Here is a 23,847-nt window from a genome sequence, read left to right as displayed (position 1 = left end):
TATTGAAAGATCATTGCGCCAATCAAGCAAACGAACGTTATCTCAGAACTTGGTCAATTATTGCGGTGGAAAAGCGATCCCTCCGATGCTCTGATCGCACGGTGAATTTTTTATCAAGCAAATGATAGTAGAATAGCGAATTTTAGTAGAACGAAGGTCGACCGATCGCGTTCCTCGATACAATTGGAATCCGTGGCATCGTTGCGACGATCGCAGATGGGACGCGAACTCCGCAGTGCTCGACATTCGATGTTACAACGCAATGACAGTGTGTGATCGCCAGCGGGGTTGGGGGGGGGGGGGGGAATGTATAGATAAGATTTTGGATAATGTCATTCCTCGTGCGCTGAGGCGCTATAAGGACGCGTGCACAATTGGTCACGTACCGGATCAAATCCGCAGGATTCGGCGGGCAGGACTGCTATCTTTATTGCCTCCGGTCATCTTTCTCTCACTCATTTATCCTGATCGTTCCCACATTTCCCCCGATTATTCGACCCCCACGATATCATCCCCTCCATAACCGTCGGTCGCAGAGGCTGATCGAAATCTCGACTAGGCCAACGAGACGGCCTCGTCTGATCAACAACGGATTACTCTACTTCCGGTGCGCCAAGGATTGTGCGTAGGCTTGTAATTAGACTGTGTCGGTCGTGTCGGTTTTGCTTATTCGAATGCTGCGCAAGGAACAGTCGGGATTATAGAGAGATTGGTGTGTGTTTTCAAAGAATATTGTATTTCCAATAGGTTTAAGGCAGGTAATCATCCATGCTCGACTATACGTCGAACTATACGTCGCTATACATGTGTGTCGAAGGGTAGGCGTGTTGTCGCGATCGGGTGACAAGGATGTATGCTTGGTCTCCTCCTTTCTTTCTGTTCATACCATTTTAGGCCTCGCATTGTTGACGACCACTCGACAACGCAAACAATCCTCCACAAGAAATGCACCGCGAACGTTCGATCGATCGTGTAAATACGACAGCTCGTGGATCAAAGACAGCATCGAGATCGTCGCTGAAATATTCGACACTGGAAGTTCTTCGGAAAAATGACCGCTGCTTAACCCTTCGGCGATAAATCAAAATTGTACAAAAATTGTTCGTATCGCGTACTTTTTCGATATATTTTCGTGCAGCATTTTCCCGAGCATCCAAACGGTATACGTAAACCAATTCTGTTTTGCAGTATCAGTATTAAATACGTTCGATAATAACCGGCATACATTTGAACAGTGTACTTAAGGGTCGCGGGCTGTCGGCGGATTTTTATGCCGAAGAAAAATTGCTTGAATCAATCGAAAGAAAGGAAAGTTTGAATGAAAATGTTTTTCCTCTTTCGATAAATATTCGTCGAACCTAATTTAAAATTCTTGGAATAGCTTTGCATAAATGCATAAAGCCCGTAGCCTATTTATACAAACGGTCTCTGTGAAATGCGTTTTACTTGCAAAGCGAATTCCTCGCGCAAAAATCGCTAAACGATAATCGTTCGAACGTCCTCGTCGGCGCAGTGGTGTATAATTAATACTGGTCGGACCGGTTCGGCTTCGATTTCGTTGATTTGGCACACGCACCAGCGAGCCTCCGCCGATCTGTGCAAAGTGACGTTTTTTGGTCGGTATTGTGCGAACGTCTCCCGCGCGGATACAAAAGGAGACGGGCTCTGTTACGTTTCGCACAGCCGCGCTCGCTTCGCGGTCTCTTGGCAACGAGCAAGAGAGATTATTGCTTGTTTTTCTTGGTCGGAGATAGATTAACAACAACATCAACAACAGTAACGGTGACAGCGGCGACCCTTGCTTTTCAGGTCTCCCTTAGGAGATCGAGGTTCAAGGTGTCGCGATCTATGCGCTTTTGGTGGATCGCCGCCGAATCGCCGCAGTCGCAAACAGCGACAGTGACCACGGGGCGTATGTTCGCCACGCGGCCACTCCTCGCCTGCTATTTACGGCCAACGATCGCGCTAAATATGCGTCTCACGGTGCTAACCTCGCCACTCTCGAGCTGGCGAAGATCATCCGCGTGCTTTCTGTGCGGTTCCGGCATCACGTCGTCCAGGATCTTCAGCTCGCGCTGCGTGAACAGCAAGTCTAGCGATTTGCGAATTCCGATCATCACCACCAACTGAAATAACAGGAAGGACCGATTATTTAGAAAATTGTGGTGTAAGACGGCTTGCATAAATTTCTATACAGACACAGTGGCGTGAAACAATATTTAAAGAAAAACTTAACGAAACACTGTATATATATATTTCCATATTACAATGAATAGATAATAGAAACATGATTGTGAATGAAATAGATAATAGAAACATGATGTGTTTACTGACAAACAATGTCAGTGAAAATGTAAAAGTTACTTTGAGTCTATAATTGTGCACACCACTGTATTGATGTTTGATATGATTTCTCTATTCCTATTTTTGAAATGCTAAAGATTGTTCCAACATCAGCTACAAAGATATAAAGAGATAAGAATCTTCTACTATATTTACATTATCTGTATAATACACATAATAATAAATCACCCTAATCATTACCGGATGACATATATCTATATATGTCCAGCTATCTCTAGCTTAGTATTATCGATTTCTAATGGAAGAGTAACTAAGATGCCGATAGAAAAAAGTCGGATTGGAAGGTACTTAGACGAAGAGATCGATCCTCCGCGCTTACCATCAGAGGGAACAAGATGGAGGTGCTGCTGAAGGACTTGATAATCCAGAGACAGGCCAGACAGGTCAGCTGTATCACCGTGAACAAGTGCACGCGTTTCAGTGGTACCTGCATTACAATCGTATAATCTCGTCAGAAATATTGAAATCCATCGAACTTGAACGAATTTCACTACTATATTTTACTATGGATAGTAGCGATTCTCAATGTAACTAATCCCGATTTCATTAATTTATTAAAACATTATGAAGAAGCAAAGATAATTATTTGTTCGTACTAGCTTATTCAAAAACAGCTGTTTGTCTAATTTACCTGTCGGAGGAACATGTAGTCAGGCTGATATTTCACCGGCATAAGCATGATGAGGATTCTGTCGAAGAACTGGAGGCCTTTCAGTGAGGCGACGCCCATGTAGAGGAAAACACCGAACAAAACCGGCATGGGTATGTGCCTCAGCATCGGCGTCAACAGAACAGAGCAACCGATCATCAAGAAGATGAGAATGTGGGTGACTCGCTGCTCGCGGACTCCGAGGAAGTGCGGTTTCTCTCCCGGTGCAGCGCATTCGGACTCCAACTTCAAGGAATTCACGTGGTTGATCGAGAGCACCGTCGCTGCTACGAACCACGGCAATCCCATCACCGAGCAGATCTCGATCAGGATCGCGAGGATGAACAGATCCAGGTGGTAGCCGCACCCTTTCTAAACGAACGAATCGCATTGCTTATTAAAGTCTGATACAGGCATTCCTCATCAGAAATTGTATATTGTGAGGACTTGTGAGGACTTTTTTAGTCTTGGACTTGCCTTCAGCTTGTTCTCTTTCCTGTTGACGATCACGGCGGTGATCTGTTGGTCCATGAAGATCAGTATAGTGCCTAGGAGAGCTGGCAGGCACGCGACGATGGCGCTCCACCATGGATTATGTTGAAAAGGCCAGATAACCCAACCGCGGTTGTGCAACGTCGGCTTGAACTCCTCCGGCACTTCCAGCTTTGGTGTCGGTATGTTCACGAAGTGATCAAGCGTGGTCATCGAGAAGATCGCGATGATCACCGCGAAATCGCTGACCACCTGCCTGACCTACGGATGGAGCCAACATTTTCAGTCTACGATAACAGCAAAGTCTACCACATATATAATTAAAACGTCTCTGAAACTTCACAGCCGACTCACCTTTGATGGGAAGAAGAGAGCGTTCTTAAAGTCTTTAAGCTCGACGGATAATAAAAAGGTGCCCATGAACAGTATAATTGACATGAGGAACACATCGGGTATGTATTGCGGTAGATTGCAACCCATCATGGTACCGTTATAGCTCTGAAAGAGAGTTAACGAGGTTAAGGGATCCTGCAGCGGGCTGTAATCTCGGCTAACGAGAATATTCACCTGGCACGCTTTCTCGTCCAGCGCCGTCCAATTGACGTTCTCGTAACTGGACGGCAGAGTACCGTTCGGTGGTTTACACCAACAGTCAAAGTCGTACTGATCGTTCGCGTAGGTGTTGATAGGATACTTCTTACCGATTGACAACACGTTCTCGATCGCCTGAAACAAACCCATCGTTTGGTGCATCGAGAAACTTTAAGATCACGATCGATCGTACAGCATCCTCTTTTCCGTAACGGCCTGTTATTTTAAAAAGACAAGAAGGGGTTTTGAAATCGCGACAGCTGTCTTGTCGGTCAGCTGCTAATTTACTGCAAAGTTGCTATCGCTTTGCTATTGACGAATCATGAGGTAGCGGGGATCGGAGAAACGCCTATGGGAATGGCTAAAGCGCTGTGGGCCTGGCAAAACTGCTCTGCTAAGGAGAATAAACTGTTCCGCCGTCGTAACATCCGCCATTCCGAAGATATAAAGGAAGAATTGAAAATTAGAATAGCCGTTCTCAATGAAATGAGACGTTAGGGGATAGACACTACATTCGAAGCCCAAGAGGAGCACCTCGGTACGCCTGATCGTAACTCGTGACCCAAATGTCGGCTATTTCGCTGATGAAGCGATCCGCGAAGCACGCGGCAGTTTTAGCCCATCCAATTAACTGGATCGGCCGAGAAGGACGCGATTGCATAATTAACGGGCGCGACGACGACCCAGACCGTGTTCGCCTCGAATACACCGATGGTTCAAGGTCTCCCATGCCTGTTAAACTTTGTCGGTCGATCGGATACCTTGTAGATGAAGATGAAGGCGATCAGGGTGGCGAAGTTCTCCTCGGTGAACCGCGTGATGTAGCAGACCAGGGCGCTGGCGTCGATCGCGACCAGGATCAACAGGATTAGCGTGATCCACGAGCCGATCCAGAAGCGGAAGGACATGTAGTTCCAGTCGTTTATCCTGTGGAAACAATGGGTTCAGGTTCACGTCGGATCAGTAGCCAACCCTGATTGGCTTCCGAGTCATTCAATTTCTCTGTAATGAAAGATCCGCGAGGGACTCACTTGCAGAAATCGAAGACGATGGTCTCGAAGACTAGAACTGGCCCAGTGGAACCTAGTATAGTCAACGGCTGTCCAGAAAACAGGCCGTACCCGATACCGCAAACGAAACCGGACACCAACGACTCCATGGCGGCCATGTTCTTTCCGGTTGCTTCTCCGAGCAACCCTCCGAACGTGATTATGGGGGAGAGACAGGCGAAGTATAGAAAAATGAAGGACGCTATGCATTGGATGGCTAGGGCGTCCTTGAAATCGGACAGGTAGAACGGTGCTTTCCTCTTGATATCGTTCACCAGACCGCCAAACAGTCTTCCGCTCCTCGATAGGCCTGACTCCTCTCTCAGCTTCTGCTCGTCCGCCTCCTCGTCTATATCCTCCTTCGGCTTTTCTTCTTTCGGTCGCTTTCTCACCTCCTACAGAAACCAAATGGACCTTCAGACATCCTCAAACAACTTCATACTTCTTCAAAACTATTTTCACATATTTTTCTTTGCTAATCGTACTTTACTACCCCATTTCGTTTAGTATTCTATTTTTACTCTGACCGTTCTGTCCACGATGTTATCAGTAAATTGAAGACTTTCTGAATTTGTGATAAAATTGTGTAGGTATAATTTAAAGCAGTGGGCCGATTAAAACATACAAAGAACGGTGATGCATTAATTTCAACTTATTGAAACGATTAAAGAAAAAAACTTGGGTTTGTCTCCTATGTCAGTTATCAGTCATTGGAACATAGTCCAGGATTTGCAATTTGAGATCTCGAAGGTATCGTTGTGTACCTGTGAAGGGATGGCAGCAGGTGGTTCTATCCTGATGGCGGGATCCCACTCTCCGGGTGGGAGGACCGTGACAGCGTCGAGGAACTCGTCGATGCCAGCTAGGAGATGGTTCCTGTTCTTCGCCTTGTACGCCACGTCGTGGAACACCTCGTCCGACATCAGCGTGGCCATTGCACGACCGATCTCGTGGAAACCGGAGATCCCGCCCTGGAAGATCGGAGAGGTTTAGAAACGAATCGATAACCACACGTCGTCGCGTAAACGAAAAGATCGCGAAACGATCGCGCGAAGGATGTCCGCGGCATCGAACGATAACGAAGCCGTCGTTTACGTCGAATCGAAATTGGTCCGCGGATCGGGCTCTCAGGAGCGAGAGCAGACGGGGCAATCAGCGTGGACAATTGCTTCGTTAAAACTTTAATTACTCGGAAAGAGGCTTTCGAACGCGATTCGAGTGGGCACTGCGACCTCGAGGTCAGGTGTATCTTACCGTTGGCCCCAGTAGGACGAATATGAACCGGGTCGGCACCGGAACCTCCGTCAAATCGCCCATTATCCCGGCCTGGCTCAGCCGGATGAACGCTGACAAGGTTTTGTCTAAAAAATCGACCTCGCCGACCAGGATGTTGCTGGCCTCCGCCCCCGCCGGTATCTTCCGCATGAAGTGCGTGTTCCCCTGATGGCAATCACATCGGTTGAATTAAATTGGACCTCGGGCTTCCTGCCCGAGTAAACTCGTCAAGTCGCTGAAAAGCTGGCGCCGCTTTCTCGAAAGTCTTTCCATTGTTCGTCGACATTTTCGTCGGACGTAATTGAAGAGCACCGTGGACTCTGCTCTTCCGTTTGTGTTTGGCAACAGAATTGAGGGGGCGGAATCGGAGTCCGGTAGGAACCAGTCGGTTACCGTTCTTTTGTAAACGAGACAGGATGTAAATAAAGCACTGCCGTTAGAAAAACGTACTGCAGCCGACGTTCAGAAAGAATTGCTACTGGACTGAGGGGATTTCGTCCGTTCTTCTCTGTTTGTGCTGTTTAAGAAAATTGAAGAAACCGTGGCACGTGTTCCCGGAATGATTGAATCCCCGTTCCCTTGTGCCCCGCGCAATATAAGAATGAGAGAACTGGGCCAAGGATAGAATGCCCTGCCGCTTGGGATCATGTTATAATGTAAAAAGAATTATTAACATTGAGAAGAGACTTTCAGCGCGCTCCTCTGTACGCACTGTTTAAGAAAATTGAAGAAATAGAGGGACGTGTTTCTGGAACGGTTGAAACGTCATTCTTTCGCATCTTGTATAAAATAAGAACGAAAGAACGGAGCCGAGGTAAAATGCACAGCGCGGAGCCACATTCCACTGGAAAACGAATTACTGGAAGAGGTTGGAAAAGATCCAGGCTATGGAAAGCAATGAAAGACGTAGTCGCGAGATAAGAATCGTCATTCTTGAAAGCGACGCGAGCATTTCAAGGGACTCGACGTGCAAGGGCGACACCCACGCACCCTGTGGTTGCCATCGCCGTTCTCCAAAGCGGACGAACTATGATTCCTGCTGATGGACACGCTGCTGGGGCTCCGGTCCATTCCGTTGGTGGTGGCCGGTTCTTGGCCTGCAAGAGATCTAGCTTACCGCCTACTGCGTCTCTTCGGCGATTCTTAGCGAGAAGTCGCGTGGGAATCGTAATCAAGGGGACGCCGAGTTACTGTTCCGTTTCCCCTCAATTACCAGCACCATCCAGGCCGATTCAAAGCCGGATGGTCGTGACCCAGTTAAACGCGTGTCGAAAGTTTCCGAGTTGCAGGAATCCGATACGGCGGGGTTTCCACCGGGTCCAAGCCGAAGACTTATAACCGGATCCTCTTAAACGCGACACAGTCGAAGAATCGTCGGTCTCTATGCGCTCCGAATGAAATCGAACGGTCGAATCGAACCGATCGACCTCTCGACCCGTCGACTTTCGCGTCCTGATGTGCTGAACTGACCGACGATCTGTCTGTCACTTAACACTGGAGTCACCGAGCTGAATACGAAACTTCTGCGATGAACAATCGCCGTACCTTTAGTTTGTTTTCAGACGTAATTAACTTTACTTTTGTCGGTTAATGCAAATTTTATTTATTTCTGAAAAATAAATTCGTTTGTTTTGGAATAAAAGGAAATATAATACGTCTTATTCGATAAATAGATGGTTAATTATACCCGAAAACATATAACATGCGTAATAATTGGTCACCCCAGTGTAACCGGCTTCGTTACCCTATACTTTTGTGAAAATCATTTAGTGGGTGCTACCTTCGAACTGTATCTCACGAAAGGTTTCATTAAAACACTCGCAGAGTTAACGAAGTCGCAGCATGTAATAGACAACCTCCTCGAGAACCCTGCTGTGCGAAACTTCAAACACGTTTTTCTCGTAACTGGCTTTTTCAAACGTATTCGCTCACTGTTACGTGATCCTCCGCGAAATCGCAACTTTGTCCCGGACGCAACAGCTATGGAAATTCCGAGTTGTTTTCGCTACAGAAGACATCAAATAATGTATAAGCCCTATTGTTTCCGCAATTCCGCACGTATCGCGGCTACATTGTGAAACAGTTGCTTTCAATATCGGTGGTCGACAATATCCGAAAGTTTAATAAAATAACATCGTTGGAGTTCCTACGCGTTCCACGAGCCTGCGATTCTAATTAAATCCATTAAATGCTCGCGTACGTGAGATTCGTAGAAAAGTTGCGTATGAAAACTGAAAGGAAGGGCGTGCTCTCGCCACTTGCCCAAGACATTACGACATAGACTGTCGGTGCTCGGTGCTTCCAGCGTTAAATGTCAAGCACGGCAGAAACTCTTCCGGCAGATCGAGCACGATTTTGTTTTCCGTGTCTCGAGTTCGCACTCGATAATCGTTTGTCGATACACGTGTTATTTTCAGCGACCCTGTCGGGTTACCTGTGAACCCGTGTGTCGTCCGTTTGGGCCTGGGATTCGTGCAACTCGCGAACTACCACCTTAAGGGCGTCGTTCGGACAGATTTTTGCGTTTACGACTACCCTTCACCTTTTTCGGTTGCATTCCCGTTTCTGACATTGAAAGCTCCTCGTAGAACGCGCTGTCGGTACCAAAACTAACCGCCAACTGTAGCGTTGAATTTCGGCGCAATTTGCTTCTCTAAACAGCGAATAATAATGCTAAACGATGGTACCGCTTCTGCAGGACAGTTTAATACGTTTGCCGGCAGCGTCGCGCGTACGTGACATTTACGATCTCGTTCTTTAAAAGGGAATAGTTAATTTTATGCGCGTTGGTATGTAAAGTCATAGTGCAAAAGCGTAATAATCACAGTCCATATGTTTCGTCTACTAAATTATTCAGTATGCTACATTTAATGAAACATTTCAACAACGAAGATGGACCAACGAAAACGTATAACGAAACTGTATTATACATATGGAAACACTGAATAGCATTCTCTTATACTTTACGAAAGATAAAACTGAGAAAGGAACATTCTAAAAATATATTTGAATTAATACATATTTCAACACATTTAGCTATCTAAACAAATGAAACTTTGGGAACAATATCGTTTAGGGCGAGTCGTTTTCTGTCTTGAAAAATATGAATAACCACAAGGAGCGTTCAATTGTTCTTCAAGCTGTTCCCGCTCCAAAATGCGGAGAGAAGAAATGCGGGGTGCACCGTTGCGTAATTTTCTATTTTTTTTTTTTTTTCGAGGGAACTAGCCAAGTCTCGGGTAGGTTAGTATATCAAATAAAGCAAGCACAGAAAAGCAAAGTTTACCGGGATTACCGGGTATTGCAAGGAAGCGGCTACCGGGATTCAGCGTTGCCCCACTGCCGTGACTTGTTGCGCCGGCGATCGCCGGTGCGGAATTCGATTCCTCCACTAAAAATGAGCATGAAACACACATACCGGGCTAAACCTGTATTTACAGAGGCGAGGTGTTGGTTAGGATTGGTCGAGAGAACGGAGGGACCGTCGTCCTCCGTAAGCATCCTCCCGATCGACGCGGATTATCTCCCGTGCCGGATATTCCCCAGTGAAATTCGTAACGATTTCTGAACCACTTGCTCCATCTAAGGTTACTTCGATCCAATTGAGAGGGCGTGACGTTTTCGTATACGTATGACGGGTCAGCGCGTATTCAGCGACAGTTCTTGGAAGAATCAGGATGATAATATTCTTGCACTGTCAACCCGTTGCACCGAACGATATAATTTCTTCTATCGCAATTCTCTTCCTGATAGACTGAGACAATTCGTGTGTCTCCTACGTTGTTATTTACTTTCATACTTAGTTTTTAATAACAGAAGAATCAAATTTTCTTTCGATTTTACAGAAATATAAACCATTCGTATCTGATAGATCATGTACGAAATCACAGCCGCGTAGCAATTATTCGTCTTCAATTATAATATTATGAGTCTTCGATCGTTTTAGTTCCTAGATCTCGACAACAGAAGAATCAGTCTTGATTCAGAAGAGACAAATAACCATTAACGTCTCGTTTCAGTGCAAGGGGTCAAGCCAAAAGTTAAGTGATTCAGAGCGAAGTAATTTGATAAGGAGATCGATGTAAAAATCGTTGAACTTTGTACAGTATTATAGTGATCGATGAATCTTTTTCACTCCATATAGATATAGACAAATTGGACAAAGTAAACCGAAGGGAATGATCACCGATAATATTTCTCCTCTCCCGCGACTATGAGGAAAGTTTCGCTCGGCGAAACAAATTTTTCTCGGCGGCCAATCTGCCGGAGAATTTATGAGCTAGCGAACGCGTGAAATTGTGCAGCTGGGAATTTCCCGTGAAATATCCGGCAAGCAGGGCCGGGCACGACGTATCCGCGTCGGTCCTGTGGACCCTTTAATCTCAAGGACGCAGGGAGTTCCCGACCGTTCCTCGATCCATTATCGTTACCATAGATCAGTCGGAGACGGTGTACAGTGCTACGTGAGTAAGAGGAAACGGGAAATTAGTCGGCCGGCTGAAAAGACAGACTTGGTTTTAGTCGGTTAGAAGTGCGACGGGTTAGTAAGTAGCACGATATACGATAAAAGTACATGATAGTCAAAGGTATACACACTGATTCGATGCACACGTGCGTTGTTACACAATTAGAACGATAAGATCATGCCTTCGTGAATTGGTACCGTAAAGAATGATTCGCCTACGCGTTTCCGCGGGTACGTGCACTCGGGGACCGTTCGCGGCGAGCTCGGTCGGCCTCCCTTTGAGCGCTCGTTAGTGGCCCGGGAACGCGAAACGCGACGATAAAGAGAAGAACCGCTTGTCTTTGTACGGTCTAATCATAATTGAACGTTTCGACGGGCGCGAGTCGAGAGATATTGCCCGAACGCGAGAGCGAGCCGAATACGCGTGTAATTATACTTTCATTAATCCCGAGCGCGCGCGCGCGGCTCGCGATTTGATCGATTCTCAATAACGGATCGTTCCTCTCCGATATGCTGTTTCACGAGATTGACGCGCGAAAGTGACGCTGCGATCGATCCGCTCTGTGCAGTGCTGAGCTACTGTAAACACCTAGAAGAGAGACACAGAAACTGACGAAGAGAGAAAAAGAGAGGGTGATCGGGCCGAATTGACTTGCATCGTGTGTCACAAGTTGGTTGCAGTTCTGTGTATACTCGTATGTACACCTGTGTGATCCGAGAGAAAAAAAAGGAACAGAGAGATTGGAAAAAAAGTGAGAAGGATCTCACGAAACACACGGACTTTGGTGCAGTCGATTAGAGTTCATAGCAACGATAACCACCTGACGATCTAACCTTTTAGCTGGCACATCGCGAACCACGTCGTGAATCCGACCACGTGCGGAACGGTGAAATCGGCTGACAGAAACATAAGAAACAAACGTTTGAGTCCTGGGCTCGTTGTGGGCCGGGTCGGTTGTGGTTTTTTTAGGCTCTGGATCAGGCTGGGACTCCGGTTTACCCTGCAGGAAACTGCTCTGACTACTTTCGGAGCGCCAAAGCTACGCCCACTAAGCACAGCCACGCCTACTCGAGAGCGAAACGAACACTCCCTTGTCGCTGTAACTACCGAACTCGCAACTTCGAGAGTATCTTTTAGTTTTTCTCTGCGTTCAGATTGCGAGGGGGCGTGGCTTCGCTGTCCCACAAGGCAAACCACACCCAGGCCCGCTCCAAATTTATTATATCTGTACTTTTAGGGAATTTTGTTAATATCGAGAGTGTACGCGATTCACGAGAGGCGATCGTTCTCTCTGTGCGAACAACAGTTGTCCGATGATTGTGATTTGATGAAAGCGGTTCAGGAAGCACCATAACCCAAGGAGATCGAAGCTGTAATTGGCGGACTGGCCTACTCTATACCTGGAACCAGCAAGTACGGTCCTTTCAGATCTTTCGCCTCTTTCGACAGCAGAGCTGTGTTCGAATTAGGGCAACTGCTGCTGCGAGCTACCGAGGGCGCGTACGCGTCCCCAGCCTCACGACGCTCCTGTAAATCTGGTGTCAACAACGCAAGCATACCACATGTACAGTTGCCATCTGAAAATGTCGAGTGTTTTTTCACGTGTTTAGTTGTGTGCTGCGTTTTTGAGATAGTGTGGGCTGCCGGATGTCGAAATAAGCATCGACAATGCGGTCATACGGGGCCGAACAGTCGCAAACTATTGTTTTTGGACATCTTTGAATTTTGTGGAACTGTTGTTGTATGTCTGTATGTCTGTAATATTGTACACAATAGTGTAGGTAATGTTCAGGAGTCTTACAATAATTAGTTAAAATGTCTTGTTGGAGAGGCGAATCTCAAACAAACTCTCAAAATTTCATCAACGTGATGTACAATCATTGATAGAAACATGGACACAATTAGCCTTGAATTGTTCAAGGCACACAAATATCAGTTAGAACACGAACATGTTCCATTGTGCTCAAACCATCGCCAAGATTGGTACACATTCAGAACAGTGCGTATAAAATCGTCGATAGAAACGCGAATGTAACTTGCATACACCGTGTTGTACTCCAAATAGTTTGATTCGTCGTGTTAACATATAACCACCTGTGCAAACATTAACCAACCAGCCTTTAAACATTCGACACTTGAACACGCGGATTGCTTGTGCTATACGTTATGTTCTCCAATCATGTGCGAACGTAACAATCAAACACGAACCAGTTTTCAGCCATTCAACGTTTGGACCATTCGCGATTGAAATGCCGTTGCACCGTGTTCGCTGAAATTTCTTCGCGTTATCTGAACCATTCACGCAATCAATAACTCGCGTAATAACTTCCAATCGAACATTTTACAATTACTATAACTGTCTGTCGCTTTCGTGGCGGTCATGTCCAAATGCTATATTAAAATAAATGATCGCAGTGTCCATAGAAGAGGACAGAGAAGATCCATGGACAATAGAATCCGAACAAAAGGGAAGCAGACCCGAAGAGACCCGTGTTCCGCACGAGAAGTCGGCCTTTTCGTTCAGTTTCGATTAGGCTGCCGCGTATGGCGGCCATCTATTCGTACAACGTCCGTCGTCCGTCGATCGATTGATATCGAGGGCTACTGTGTCAAAGGATTGTGGGGGTGTGCGACGTTGGCAAACTTACTTTTCGACGAGGAGTGATTGCGCCCGATCTCGGCCAACGATCTGATGATTGGCAGTCTGGACATGTTGTTGTCTTTGCGTCTCTCGTGCTGATGCCGGTGTCTCACTAGCAGTGCTTCTCTCACCTGAAACCCAGAAACTTGTTGATCGACCAGCAATCTTAATAACTGGAACCCTTGCGATTTTATCCCTGGAGATCTTATTCACGCACGTTTTGCACGTTATTTCGTTTAAATGTAGGGATTTCTTGACTTCAATTATAACTATTATAAACTATTACAATCCATATAATCTATAATATAAATTATATGATCAATAATATCTTCCTAACTTTTTATCTTTAATTTTTCGATCTCAATTCAATTAAACATATTACTCGAATTTTATGAAATGTTTGAGATTTCCACTGGGCAATAAAAGCGTTAATACTGTACTTTTAAAGAAAACTTTTAAAAGTCTCGAAGACGTAGCTCGAGCATAGAAATATGCCCTGCTTCGTTTGCGAAGTTTAATAATCTTCGACAGTATACCTTCTCCCTCGTTTCGATCGGCAGCGATCCCTTGTTGATCATGTTGTCGAGGACCAGGTCGGCAATTTGCTCAAGGCTGACAGCCTCCATGTCCAGCATCACGGTACCGTTCAGCAGCAGGCTCCTCAGCTCGAACAGGGCGTGCAAGGAGAGGGTGGCTACGTGAGGTTTGCTCCATCTATTTCCGCCCTCCTCCACGTCCTCCTCGAACTTGATCCATCTGAGAAGAAAGACCGCGGCAGGGCCGCGCTTAATCTCTTGGTATCGAGACGGGAACGTTGTTCCCGGAGCGCGGCAGACGGTGGCATCGTGTAACGAGCCGCTGAAATTACCTTGCCGTTTCCTTCCACTCCATCTCGTCACCGTCCCTGACGAGCTCCTCCATCTCGGAGAAAAGCGGGTGGGACTCGTGCGCATCGTCGCCGACCTCCTCGCCCAAGATGAACTGCACCCTCTGGGCCGGCGGCGTGACTGCAATTCAACGCGTTCGCACGTGAAACAGGCGTCCCCCGCACACGTTCGGTGAAACAACTTCACAAATAAATATCGATGCAGAAGAGAGCAAACAATGTGTCGAACACCTAATGTTGGCTCTGGCTGTTGTCCTGCCCGACGCGCTGAGGTCTAACAAGCTTGGCGGGTGACGCTCGACGTTTGTACAAACTCGCGCAATTTGGTAACTGTTCCATTGGTACTGTCTTTCGACTTCAAAGGATAAAACTTAACTTATTCCCGAGCAGCTGATTTTATTTGCTTAGGGAGAGGGGAGACAGACAGAAATAACGGGTTCTGCTGTCACGTTAAATTGAAAGAACATAAAGAAAAAGACGAGCTTTGCGTCATTGAATCAAGCTTAATCGAGTATCCTGCTCGTTTCTACCATCTTTCGATGCAAGTCTCATAAAAGCACTTAGGGAATCGTCAATATAAATTAAAGCGTCTCTACATATTTGCAGTTTTAAAATTGAAGCTTCTCCCTTGCAGTTTAAACCAGCATCATTGAACAACACGGCAATTCTAAAATAAGAGAAAGATCGCGCAAATTCGTAGAAGAGGACGAGCGTCGCGGGCCATTGCTTGCGATATTCGTGCACGTGTGTGAATGAGACGCGACGAGAAGAGAATCCGCGGACCTTGTTTTCAGCTAGGAGGATGTGTCGATGACAGTTGCCGAAATGTGTACGAAAGATGAGAAAATATTGTACTAGTGCCGAGAACCACCTAGAAATTGAACACAGCTGCCATTCGAAATGAGACGTCGACCGGTGCGGTGCAAGGGGTTGGTCGATCGTCGATGACGCATGCACGCATCGGTGAGGAGCATCGACGACGTCGAAATAGACGCGAAGCGGAAACTTGTATCATTGTCTAGCCGCGTAGCCGGCGCGGAAGCTGCTCGATCGTGCTACTGCATGAGACGCGGGAGAATCGTGTGCATCGGACAATCTATTATCCGAGACCATTCGTAGAGGCGACGGAACACGTTAAGCAGGGAGGACTCGAGGAAAGACGCGTCGAGAAGCGAGCGCCTCCGATGGTAATCCGCTTTTGACGTAGCCGCCGCGTCGCATTAACGATCGTCAGCGGTCTTTATGTAACGATGATAAACCAGTTAATGAGACGTCCGAGCAGCCGTACGCGAGGCGGCACCCGCCGATAAATATTGATGTTCGCCGAAACGCATCAGCTGACTCGCACGAGCGCCGACCGGCGAATCGGCAATTATCCGCACGCCAGCGATACCAATTTCATCGAATTTAATTACCGTCGCGGCCGGCTAATGAAGCGTTCGTGACATCACTTCCGATCGCGCGTAGTTTGCTCGCTGCCGTTTCGCCGTACGACGGATCCTCGATTAACCGGATTAGCGGAAGTGTGGCTGGTACGACATTGTTAAAATGCTCTGTCGAACAATCTGCTTTCTACACGGTTTTACGCCATTATTCCGTTGTTTAAATTGCTTCCGTTAAATTTAAATGAAATTACTTCGAAATTGTTCCATTGTTTAAGTTGCATCAAATTGTTTCGATCTCGTTTCGAGCCACTTGGTTTCGAATCTTACGCGGTCAGCAGGCGAATTAGCAGCTGGAAATGGTCGATCTTCGCTGTTATTTTAAACTATAAAAGCTCCTGTCTCAGGTAACCGAGCAGATAATTTTAGTTTTATGTAAACTCCTGTAGAAAATGTTCTGTACCACTGTGTCTCGAGACTAATCAGAAGGTTAGGAGATAAAGGTGTATGAATTTTGGGTTCCCTGTTGGTCTAGTTAATCGAGGTATATAGTTCTGTCGCTGACGATATGCTAATTTGAACGTACGAATGGTCTCTCGGTGAAAGTGTACGTAAATGCAGAGAAGTCTGGTATTATACACAGTATTAGGGGCTTACATATCATCTCGCCGTCGGGATCGCAGATGCTAGATAGTCGACTCCTTCGAGTCATCAGCAATTGTCCTGAAACGTCAAGGAGACAAGACACGTCGGCGATAATCTTACTAATCGAGCTCAACTCTCTAAGTTGATCAGACCCCTTCAAATTACAACTCTCAAGTCTTATCACGCTAATAGGGTGCATACGATGCATCTGGTGAATATCAGTGAACGTTCGTTTCTACGATCGCACAAAACGTGCGAATGGGTTTCTCTAAATTGGAAATGAATTCTACTAAGCCTAAAATGGGTTCTTTTGAATTTGAAATGAATACAAAGGCTCGCGAAACTGATCGTTAGACTGTGGATTTTATGCACTCATAACAAAAATAAAAGACATAAGAGTTTAATGATTTTGTTACTCTATCTTCAAGTAAACAGAGTAATTGGTAGAATTCATTTTTTTTTATTTAATTTCTGAATCTTGCGAACGATGTAGAAAATTTTTATTTGACACAGAATCCATAGTTTATTGATCGCACATCATTTACAAATGATTTGTAGGATTAGAGTGTTATTCTAAATGATGGGCGATCAGTTCCGTGAGCATTTGCAAATCTGAAACGAATTCCCCTTGAATCTGAAACGGATAATCCCTAAACTTGAAGCGAATCTTATCGTAAAATCGCTAGCGCTATTTCGCAGTAAGAAATGCAATGAAACCTAGGGGACGTTTGAAGCCGCCAATGCTTCCTCGACGTTAGTATAACAGAATCATCGGAAGAGGTATGATAGAACTTCGGAATCGCTTGCCGTTTAACTAAACGAAATCTAATCCTGTATGAATCCCCAGCATCCAATACGAAGACAACTTCGCTCTCATCGCTCGGCCGGCCGAACTGGCTACGCAAAAATTGCTAACCAGGGAAAGTGCATCCCGGCCGATTAGGGTTAACAAGATCGGGTTCCCGAACAGCTGGCAGCAAGTCGCCGTCGGCGTCAAAGTGAAAAGTATCGATTGCAGAGCCGCAGCGACGGTGGTAACGAGCTTGGAATAGAATGCATTCGGTGCATCGAACGTGCCCAAGCTTTCGGTCACCGTTGACATCGGACGGGCTCGTAAACACGCACCGGATCGATCCCGCTCCCCCAACGAATTCCAATTTCGAAGTTCGATCGGGCACCCCGACGGTTTTCGGTCCGCTGGCTCGGAATGCCAGCTCGATCTCGATCGTTCGGCGTTCCGCGGGGGTGGAACGGTTTCCCCGTGTTCGTTTAAAAACCGAAGGTTCAAGGGTCGAGGGTGCCGCGGGAGAAAGGGAGACCCTTCGCCGGGACTCGATATCGGTCACCAACTTGTACCCGGTGTGCCAGAAGTAGGGTGAACAACCGGGCAAGTCCTGACAAGTGGTTGGCTTGGTGCCACGCACCGCTCGATACAGCCGCAAAGTGCAACACACCGTGCAACCTGCACACAGGGCTCGTCGAGCGACGCTCGCAGCCTCGCAGCCTCGCAGCCGGTGCACCCTTCGACGACGACGCGACGCGCTAATGGGAACGACCAGGCAAAGCGGAGACAGTCGTTTTCATCGGGAACGCCGTAATATCTCCCGTCCATCGCGCGCTCGCGATAGCAGGGTAGATGCATTGGCTGCGGCCAGCCCACCTTTTCTGGCCATCGGTATCATTTCAGTATTACCTCGGCCTTTATTATTTAGACCTTTGATTATTCCAAGTAATAATGATGACACTAAAAAAGGACCTTGACCCATTACCTTATACGAAGATAAACGTAAAAAGAAATTAACTGTCCATTTTGAATTCGGATAAGGGAAGTTCTAATGCATTCATATCCTCTTCTACGATGTTGGTTATAGCCCCTAACAATAAACAGAACCTCAAACTAGTAATGAATAGATAGATGAGATTGCCAGAAATGATACTAGACATGGCCAGAACTGGCGTACAAGTGGCCATAAATTATGAGAAGCGCATATTTTACTATTTTTATGCTGCAATAATTCTTGAATATTCTATTAAAACTTGTATGTTTCTTATGCGATACAAGACTTGAAAAATATTTCAAACGATACATCTACCAGTTTACCCCTTTCTAATGCCCGTTGTCGGCGCCGTCGTCGTTTCGGTTGGATAGCAACCTAGTTTCCTCTCGGTCTCTTTAGAGTCTGCCACGCGCCTACAATAGGCAAAGAGGCTGGACGATCAGAAAATTGCTCCGTTGGCTCGCAATCGGTTCATTTCGCCGGAGTAGCGGAGACGGTACCGACTGAAAGGAATTTTTCTTCGGGGGCCTCTCGGCTAAGTGGATTATCCGAGTTAGTATTCCCTCTACGATGTTTAGAGTCGGTTTATAGTTGAGTAGATTACGTTTCGAACGAGTAGGGTGAAAGCCCCGGCAGAGGTGAGCAATAAGAGAAAACTGCTAGGTTAATTCAGCTCGAGTGCCGAAGAGAAAAACGGTTTTTTTTTCGGCAGCCGGGAACTCTGCTCCCGGGCATTTCTCAACCGGATCGATTATCCGAACCCGAGGACCCTCTGAGATTATCGGGAGGACCCTACTGTGTTCCCATTGCGATATTTAGCCACCGAACATTTGGCTTGAATGGCAATTTACGGATCACCCTCGGCTTAAGATTATGGCTCCAATAAAATCGGAAATGAATGGGACGCCGGATTCACCGAGGCTGGATGAGCAAAAAAATTGCTCTGTCGGCTTAGGATCGGCTCTTTAGCACTTTTGCCGAGGCAGCGGATTTTCTTGACAGGAGCCAAGTTTTCTTTCGAACAAGGGAGACCAGGGCTGGTTGCGATTTTTTTTCTCGAAAACCTCGGTATTCCCATAAAGTTGGACAGCGATGTTCCCCATAAATTAATCTATGATCTCATCATTTTTGCCAGGCCATGTTACAAGTACGCTATTTTATAGAATAAACATTGATCAATATTTCATTAAAAATTACACTCGAATTATCACAATTAACGTATGTTTACTATGTAGGTAATATTTGGACAGTATTAGACTCAATCTTTGTATGATTTACAAGTAAAAAACGGAAGCATCTTCCAACTTCGACAAAAATTATACCTTTCATGCTTGAGCTAAAGAATAAAAATCAGTTCTAACAGATTTACTTACTAGGAACGTTCATTAAACAATATCAAAATCAAAGAAATTTGTTTCTATTTTAAACCGAGTAATAGCCTGAACAATAGCTATCAAATTAATTCACGCATAATACCTAATGTTTCCTGTGGCATATTTAACGTGACGCGAGCCTTTCTCTCTCGGTAAAATTACGACAACTACGTTCTTTCACGAGGAACGTTCATTGCATCTTTTTACCCCTGTAACATCTAGCTCCGGTCTTCCCGTCCGTCGAATGAGTTATTGTCGATAGAACTAGCAATTCCTTAGCACACCGGCGAATATTCTCGTCTTCTTTTTACAAGTAGGAGAAGCATCGTGTTGCCAAGTTCGCTGCAGAATCTGTGTTATTTGGAAGGATCAGGGTGTCGGTTTCTTACTAAGGCTCCGCGGACCTCCTCGAAGCGACGACGGCGTGGCGACGCCGCCGATTAACTTCTATTCGAAACCTCGAAAACTCGTGACCTACAAAAGATGTTCAGTCTACCCTGTCTATTCGTGGATGGCAATCGATTCGCGGTGAACGTCGCTCGAGAACGGTGCGTTCCTCGAACGGGCGAACTTTCGCGTGTCCGATCTACATAGAATCGACCGTTCCGAAAAATTGATGACACCCTTTCGTCCAGGAATATCGAAGTTATCTCCGGAATTCGTCGACTAACGCGTCTCAGATTTCTACGGTAATAATTCATCATTGATATCCCCGGGAGCGTCTATTTCAATTTTTATCAGTCGACCTTTCGGTCTATTCATATTAAAAAGTTTGATTAAGTAACTACACCTGGCCGCGAGAAAAGCAGCCCCGCGCTGTAGCCGATTTTAAAGGGGACGATCTTGTCCGCTTTCAATATCACGGTCCGCGATTTCTGTTCCGGTAATTCAACTTTTGCTGCATGTTTTAACACTCGCGTCGCTTCGCTGTACTCCGGCCAGATTATTATTTAAATACGACTGCCTCGTTTAAATTTTGTAATAATATATATATATATGCCACGAATCTTTATACGTGGTACTTCATTTTTATTGGGTCGAGTCATAAACAACACTTGATGCAGCTAGATAGAATCTAAATAAGGGTACAACATAAATAAAAGATAAAAAGAAACAAAACAAATAAATAAAATAAAACAAAATAAATATCTGATAAATGAAACGGAAGTTATTTATGACTCGACCTAATATATTACCACAATCTACGAAATGGTAACTCGCATAACAATTCGCAGTCAAATGATAAGGAACGCAAGGTCCCGGCGAAGTTGACCTGAAATATTGAGCTTCCAACGGGGATTGTAGAAGCAGGAATTCAGTTGGATAAAAAATGCGACCTTTTCAAAGCAAGAGGCAGAGGGGCGAGTTCGATAAGGGATCCGAAAGAATGGAGGGTCGCGAGGCGATGGGGGTGTCCCGAAGCTGGGAGAGGATATCATCGGAACGGTGTGGAAGATTGAACGAAACACGCGAGAAATCATGGGGACCGTGGAGAAAAGCCAGGAGCAAAGTACGCATGGGGGAAAGGGTTGGCAACCCTCTAACAAAAGCGAATGTCGTATCATCGACGTTACGGGAACGACCGAGAGATGCGAGGAAAAGTAATCAAAGCCACGAGAAAGACTGAGGAACAAAACACGATCTGGATTCATCAGGATGGTGTAGACGACCCATGAGCAATATACGCATGAGAGAAGGGAGTCGAGATTCTGAAAAAGATGCAGAAATAAAAGAGGGCCAACTTGTGAAGGCTTGAAGTTGAGGAGAGAAAATTAAAGAAAATTGGAGAACAACCGTCGAGGGAAAATCGCGAGGATCGTGAAGAGAATCCAAGATCACAATGCTAGAGAGGAGGGTCAGATCTGTGGGATACATCGAGGGTAACACAAGGAAGATCGATGGACGTGGTAGGATGATGAAAATGATTGAAGGTTGAAGAAGGTTGAAGATCAAGAAAGTAGGGAAACCAAGAAACAACATATGGAGAAGCCTATGATGGAGTACTATGATGAGGCTATGAAAAGCACCGACGACATTGCGAAGAAAACCAAGAAGTAAAAGTTGAAGGAACTAGGAGAAGACTAGGAGGAAGATAACGCGGAGCAAACTAAGCTGAAGTTTCGCTAAGATTGCGAGGACAATCGAAGAGCAGGTGATGGACACAACTAGCGAAGATGATAGTGATAAGAACTTACTGGGCCTTTCGTCGACATTCTCCTTATCGGCGTTGTATGACTGTCGCTGGGAATGATGATGCTTGTGGTGACGACGATGTCTCCTCTCTCCGGGTACATGGACGCCCACGTAGACGGTGTGTGCCCTGTGACCTGGAAGCAGATGAAAGAGAGCTCGCATGAGCGACTCAAAGTCTCATCGGATCCTAGGATCATCGATATAATGGCAATCCTTTCGCCGGAACGCTGAGCCATGATTTCCCGATCATTCATCTCGAACTCGAAAGCTGCCGATTTTTCGGCATTTGTTTGATCGTGAACGATTCGGCGCCGATTGTTCGATAGGCCTCATCGAACCTCAGCTTCTAGGCTCACCACAGAGTCCCGACGAAGGGAACCGGCTCGCATCGGGATCACCGATTCGGTCGATCGAGCTGTCGCTCAGGTGGAATCGATCAGCCTCGCTGGAACGGTTCAAGATCGCGGCGGGACAGGTGACCTCGGGACCAGCTCGGCCGAGACGAGGATGTGTCGCGACTTCGACGAAATAATGATTTTCGAAGCACCGGCGCGAGTCGACCGTCTGCCTTCTGTGAGCAAACATCGAAGCCTGATCCGTGTTCCCATCCGATTGACCTACACGCGGACGAGTATTAACGAGTTAGGCCTAAAAACATACGCCAGCTACGTTTCCTAGGGAAAACCATTGGCTAGGTAGAGGACTTTTCACCTGGACCAGGTTCCCCGAATTTGAAAGAGCGTGTAAATATTTCTTTGACTTCCTGGTCCCGCAAAATAGCGACGCTGTATTTAAAGTTCATGTTTCCACTAAAACATCAAATCTCCATTGCATCAAAAGGCTTTACCGCTAAACCTACTACGGTGACCAAAGGACCGGTTTCATATTTATTTCAATATTTTTGGTATTATGGCGCCACTTTTGTAGAAAATAATCGAATAAATTTCTTATTACAAGCACACATTGCAATCAATATTGAATGATATATACATAAATTCAGTCTTGTAACTCGTATAAAACAACACACATTAGACGTCTTTAGTGCTAGGTGGGTCTAGTTTTAAGCGCGTCTTTAGAGCATGTACAGTTCGGCGTCGCCATTATGCGAAATAAGAAGACCAGGAAAATAGTTTCGTGCTCTTCAAGGTACGCCCAACAAAGCCACAGGAAAAATGTCTAGATGTCGACTCTGATTTTCCGAAAAAAATCTTCCAGGAACGAGCGTACGATTTCAAGACGGTTCGACGATTCCGCAGTGATCCGATCGAATTGAAAATCGAGACGATGGCTCGACAGACCGGTTCCGGGCCGGAGAACGAAGCAAGCTCAAGAAACATCGGTACCTTCGTAATCTTTCTCGGTGTAAGACTGATGGGTGATCCGAACACCGGGATCTTTCGGAGCCTCGTCGTCACCTGTCCCACCTGCGTGGGCCGCGCCACCTCCGCCTCCAATACCCGGCTGCATCCACGGTCTAAAAAACAAATCGAACGAACACGTGAAACTTGGCGAATCAGGCAAGATCGCACAGGCGGCCAGCTCCGGTGCACCTGTCTGCGCGATTTCTCGGCCAGTTCTCGTCTCCTCTCGCGAGCCTCCTCCGCGATTCCTTTCGTACCCTTCTTTGCTGCACCGTCGCGGACTCGATCCGCAGTGATCGCATAATCTCGCGGGATCTGCGATTCCGACCGAAGCAGGCTGATAACGTAAATTGCTTCCTCGAATCGTCGTGTTCGAGCGACGCCGGCGCGAGAAAGAGACGACGCGCGGCGCAACGCGCGTGGGATCACGAGATAATTCCTGGATGGTCGTTCGCGATCGCCCGGCGCGGCGACGCGCACGCGATTTTATTATAATTAAACCTCCTCAGCAGGAAGCGCTTTGTTCGAGCCGCGTGTGCCTGCCGCGCCGCGTTAACTACCGTCGCCCCCGGACCGGAGCTTTTAGCTGTCGGACGCGTTTGCCGCTTTGCCGCGAGCCTAACGACGTTTAGCGCGGCCCTCCGAGTGTCTTGGAGTTCGTCGTCAATGGGATTCGGATCCACGTAAATCCTCGTCTAACGA

The 23,847-nt window shown here is 46.4% G+C and overlaps 1 protein-coding gene across 1 annotated transcript; it reads right to left on the bottom strand.

Moving 5' to 3' along the window:
• Positions 1-715: 715 nt before the first annotated feature.
• Positions 716-23,462, bottom strand: Ndae1 (Na[+]-driven anion exchanger 1). Its single transcript, XM_078193434.1, has 20 exons — positions 23,335-23,462; positions 23,128-23,258; positions 21,787-21,918; positions 16,453-16,518; positions 14,396-14,534; positions 14,064-14,283; positions 13,535-13,658; positions 12,287-12,463; positions 9,707-9,811; positions 7,411-7,517; positions 6,400-6,585; positions 5,910-6,116; positions 5,128-5,540; positions 4,858-5,023; positions 4,073-4,231; positions 3,860-4,003; positions 3,491-3,766; positions 2,996-3,385; positions 2,684-2,791; positions 716-2,126 (listed from the first exon to the last, which is right to left on the bottom strand). Exons 1-20 carry the CDS (start codon positions 23,445-23,447, stop codon positions 1,944-1,946), a joined length of 3,546 nt encoding a protein of 1,181 aa, XP_078049560.1. The 5' UTR covers positions 23,448-23,462; the 3' UTR covers positions 716-1,943.
• Positions 23,463-23,847: the final 385 nt, after the last annotated feature.

Source organism: Augochlora pura, chromosome 10, assembly GCF_028453695.1.
Source record: "Augochlora pura isolate Apur16 chromosome 10, APUR_v2.2.1, whole genome shotgun sequence".
Taxonomy (NCBI): domain Eukaryota; kingdom Metazoa; phylum Arthropoda; class Insecta; order Hymenoptera; family Halictidae; genus Augochlora; species Augochlora pura.
The sequence above is the reverse complement of the archived record's forward strand: the minus strand, read 5'-3'. Positions and strand labels throughout refer to the sequence as shown.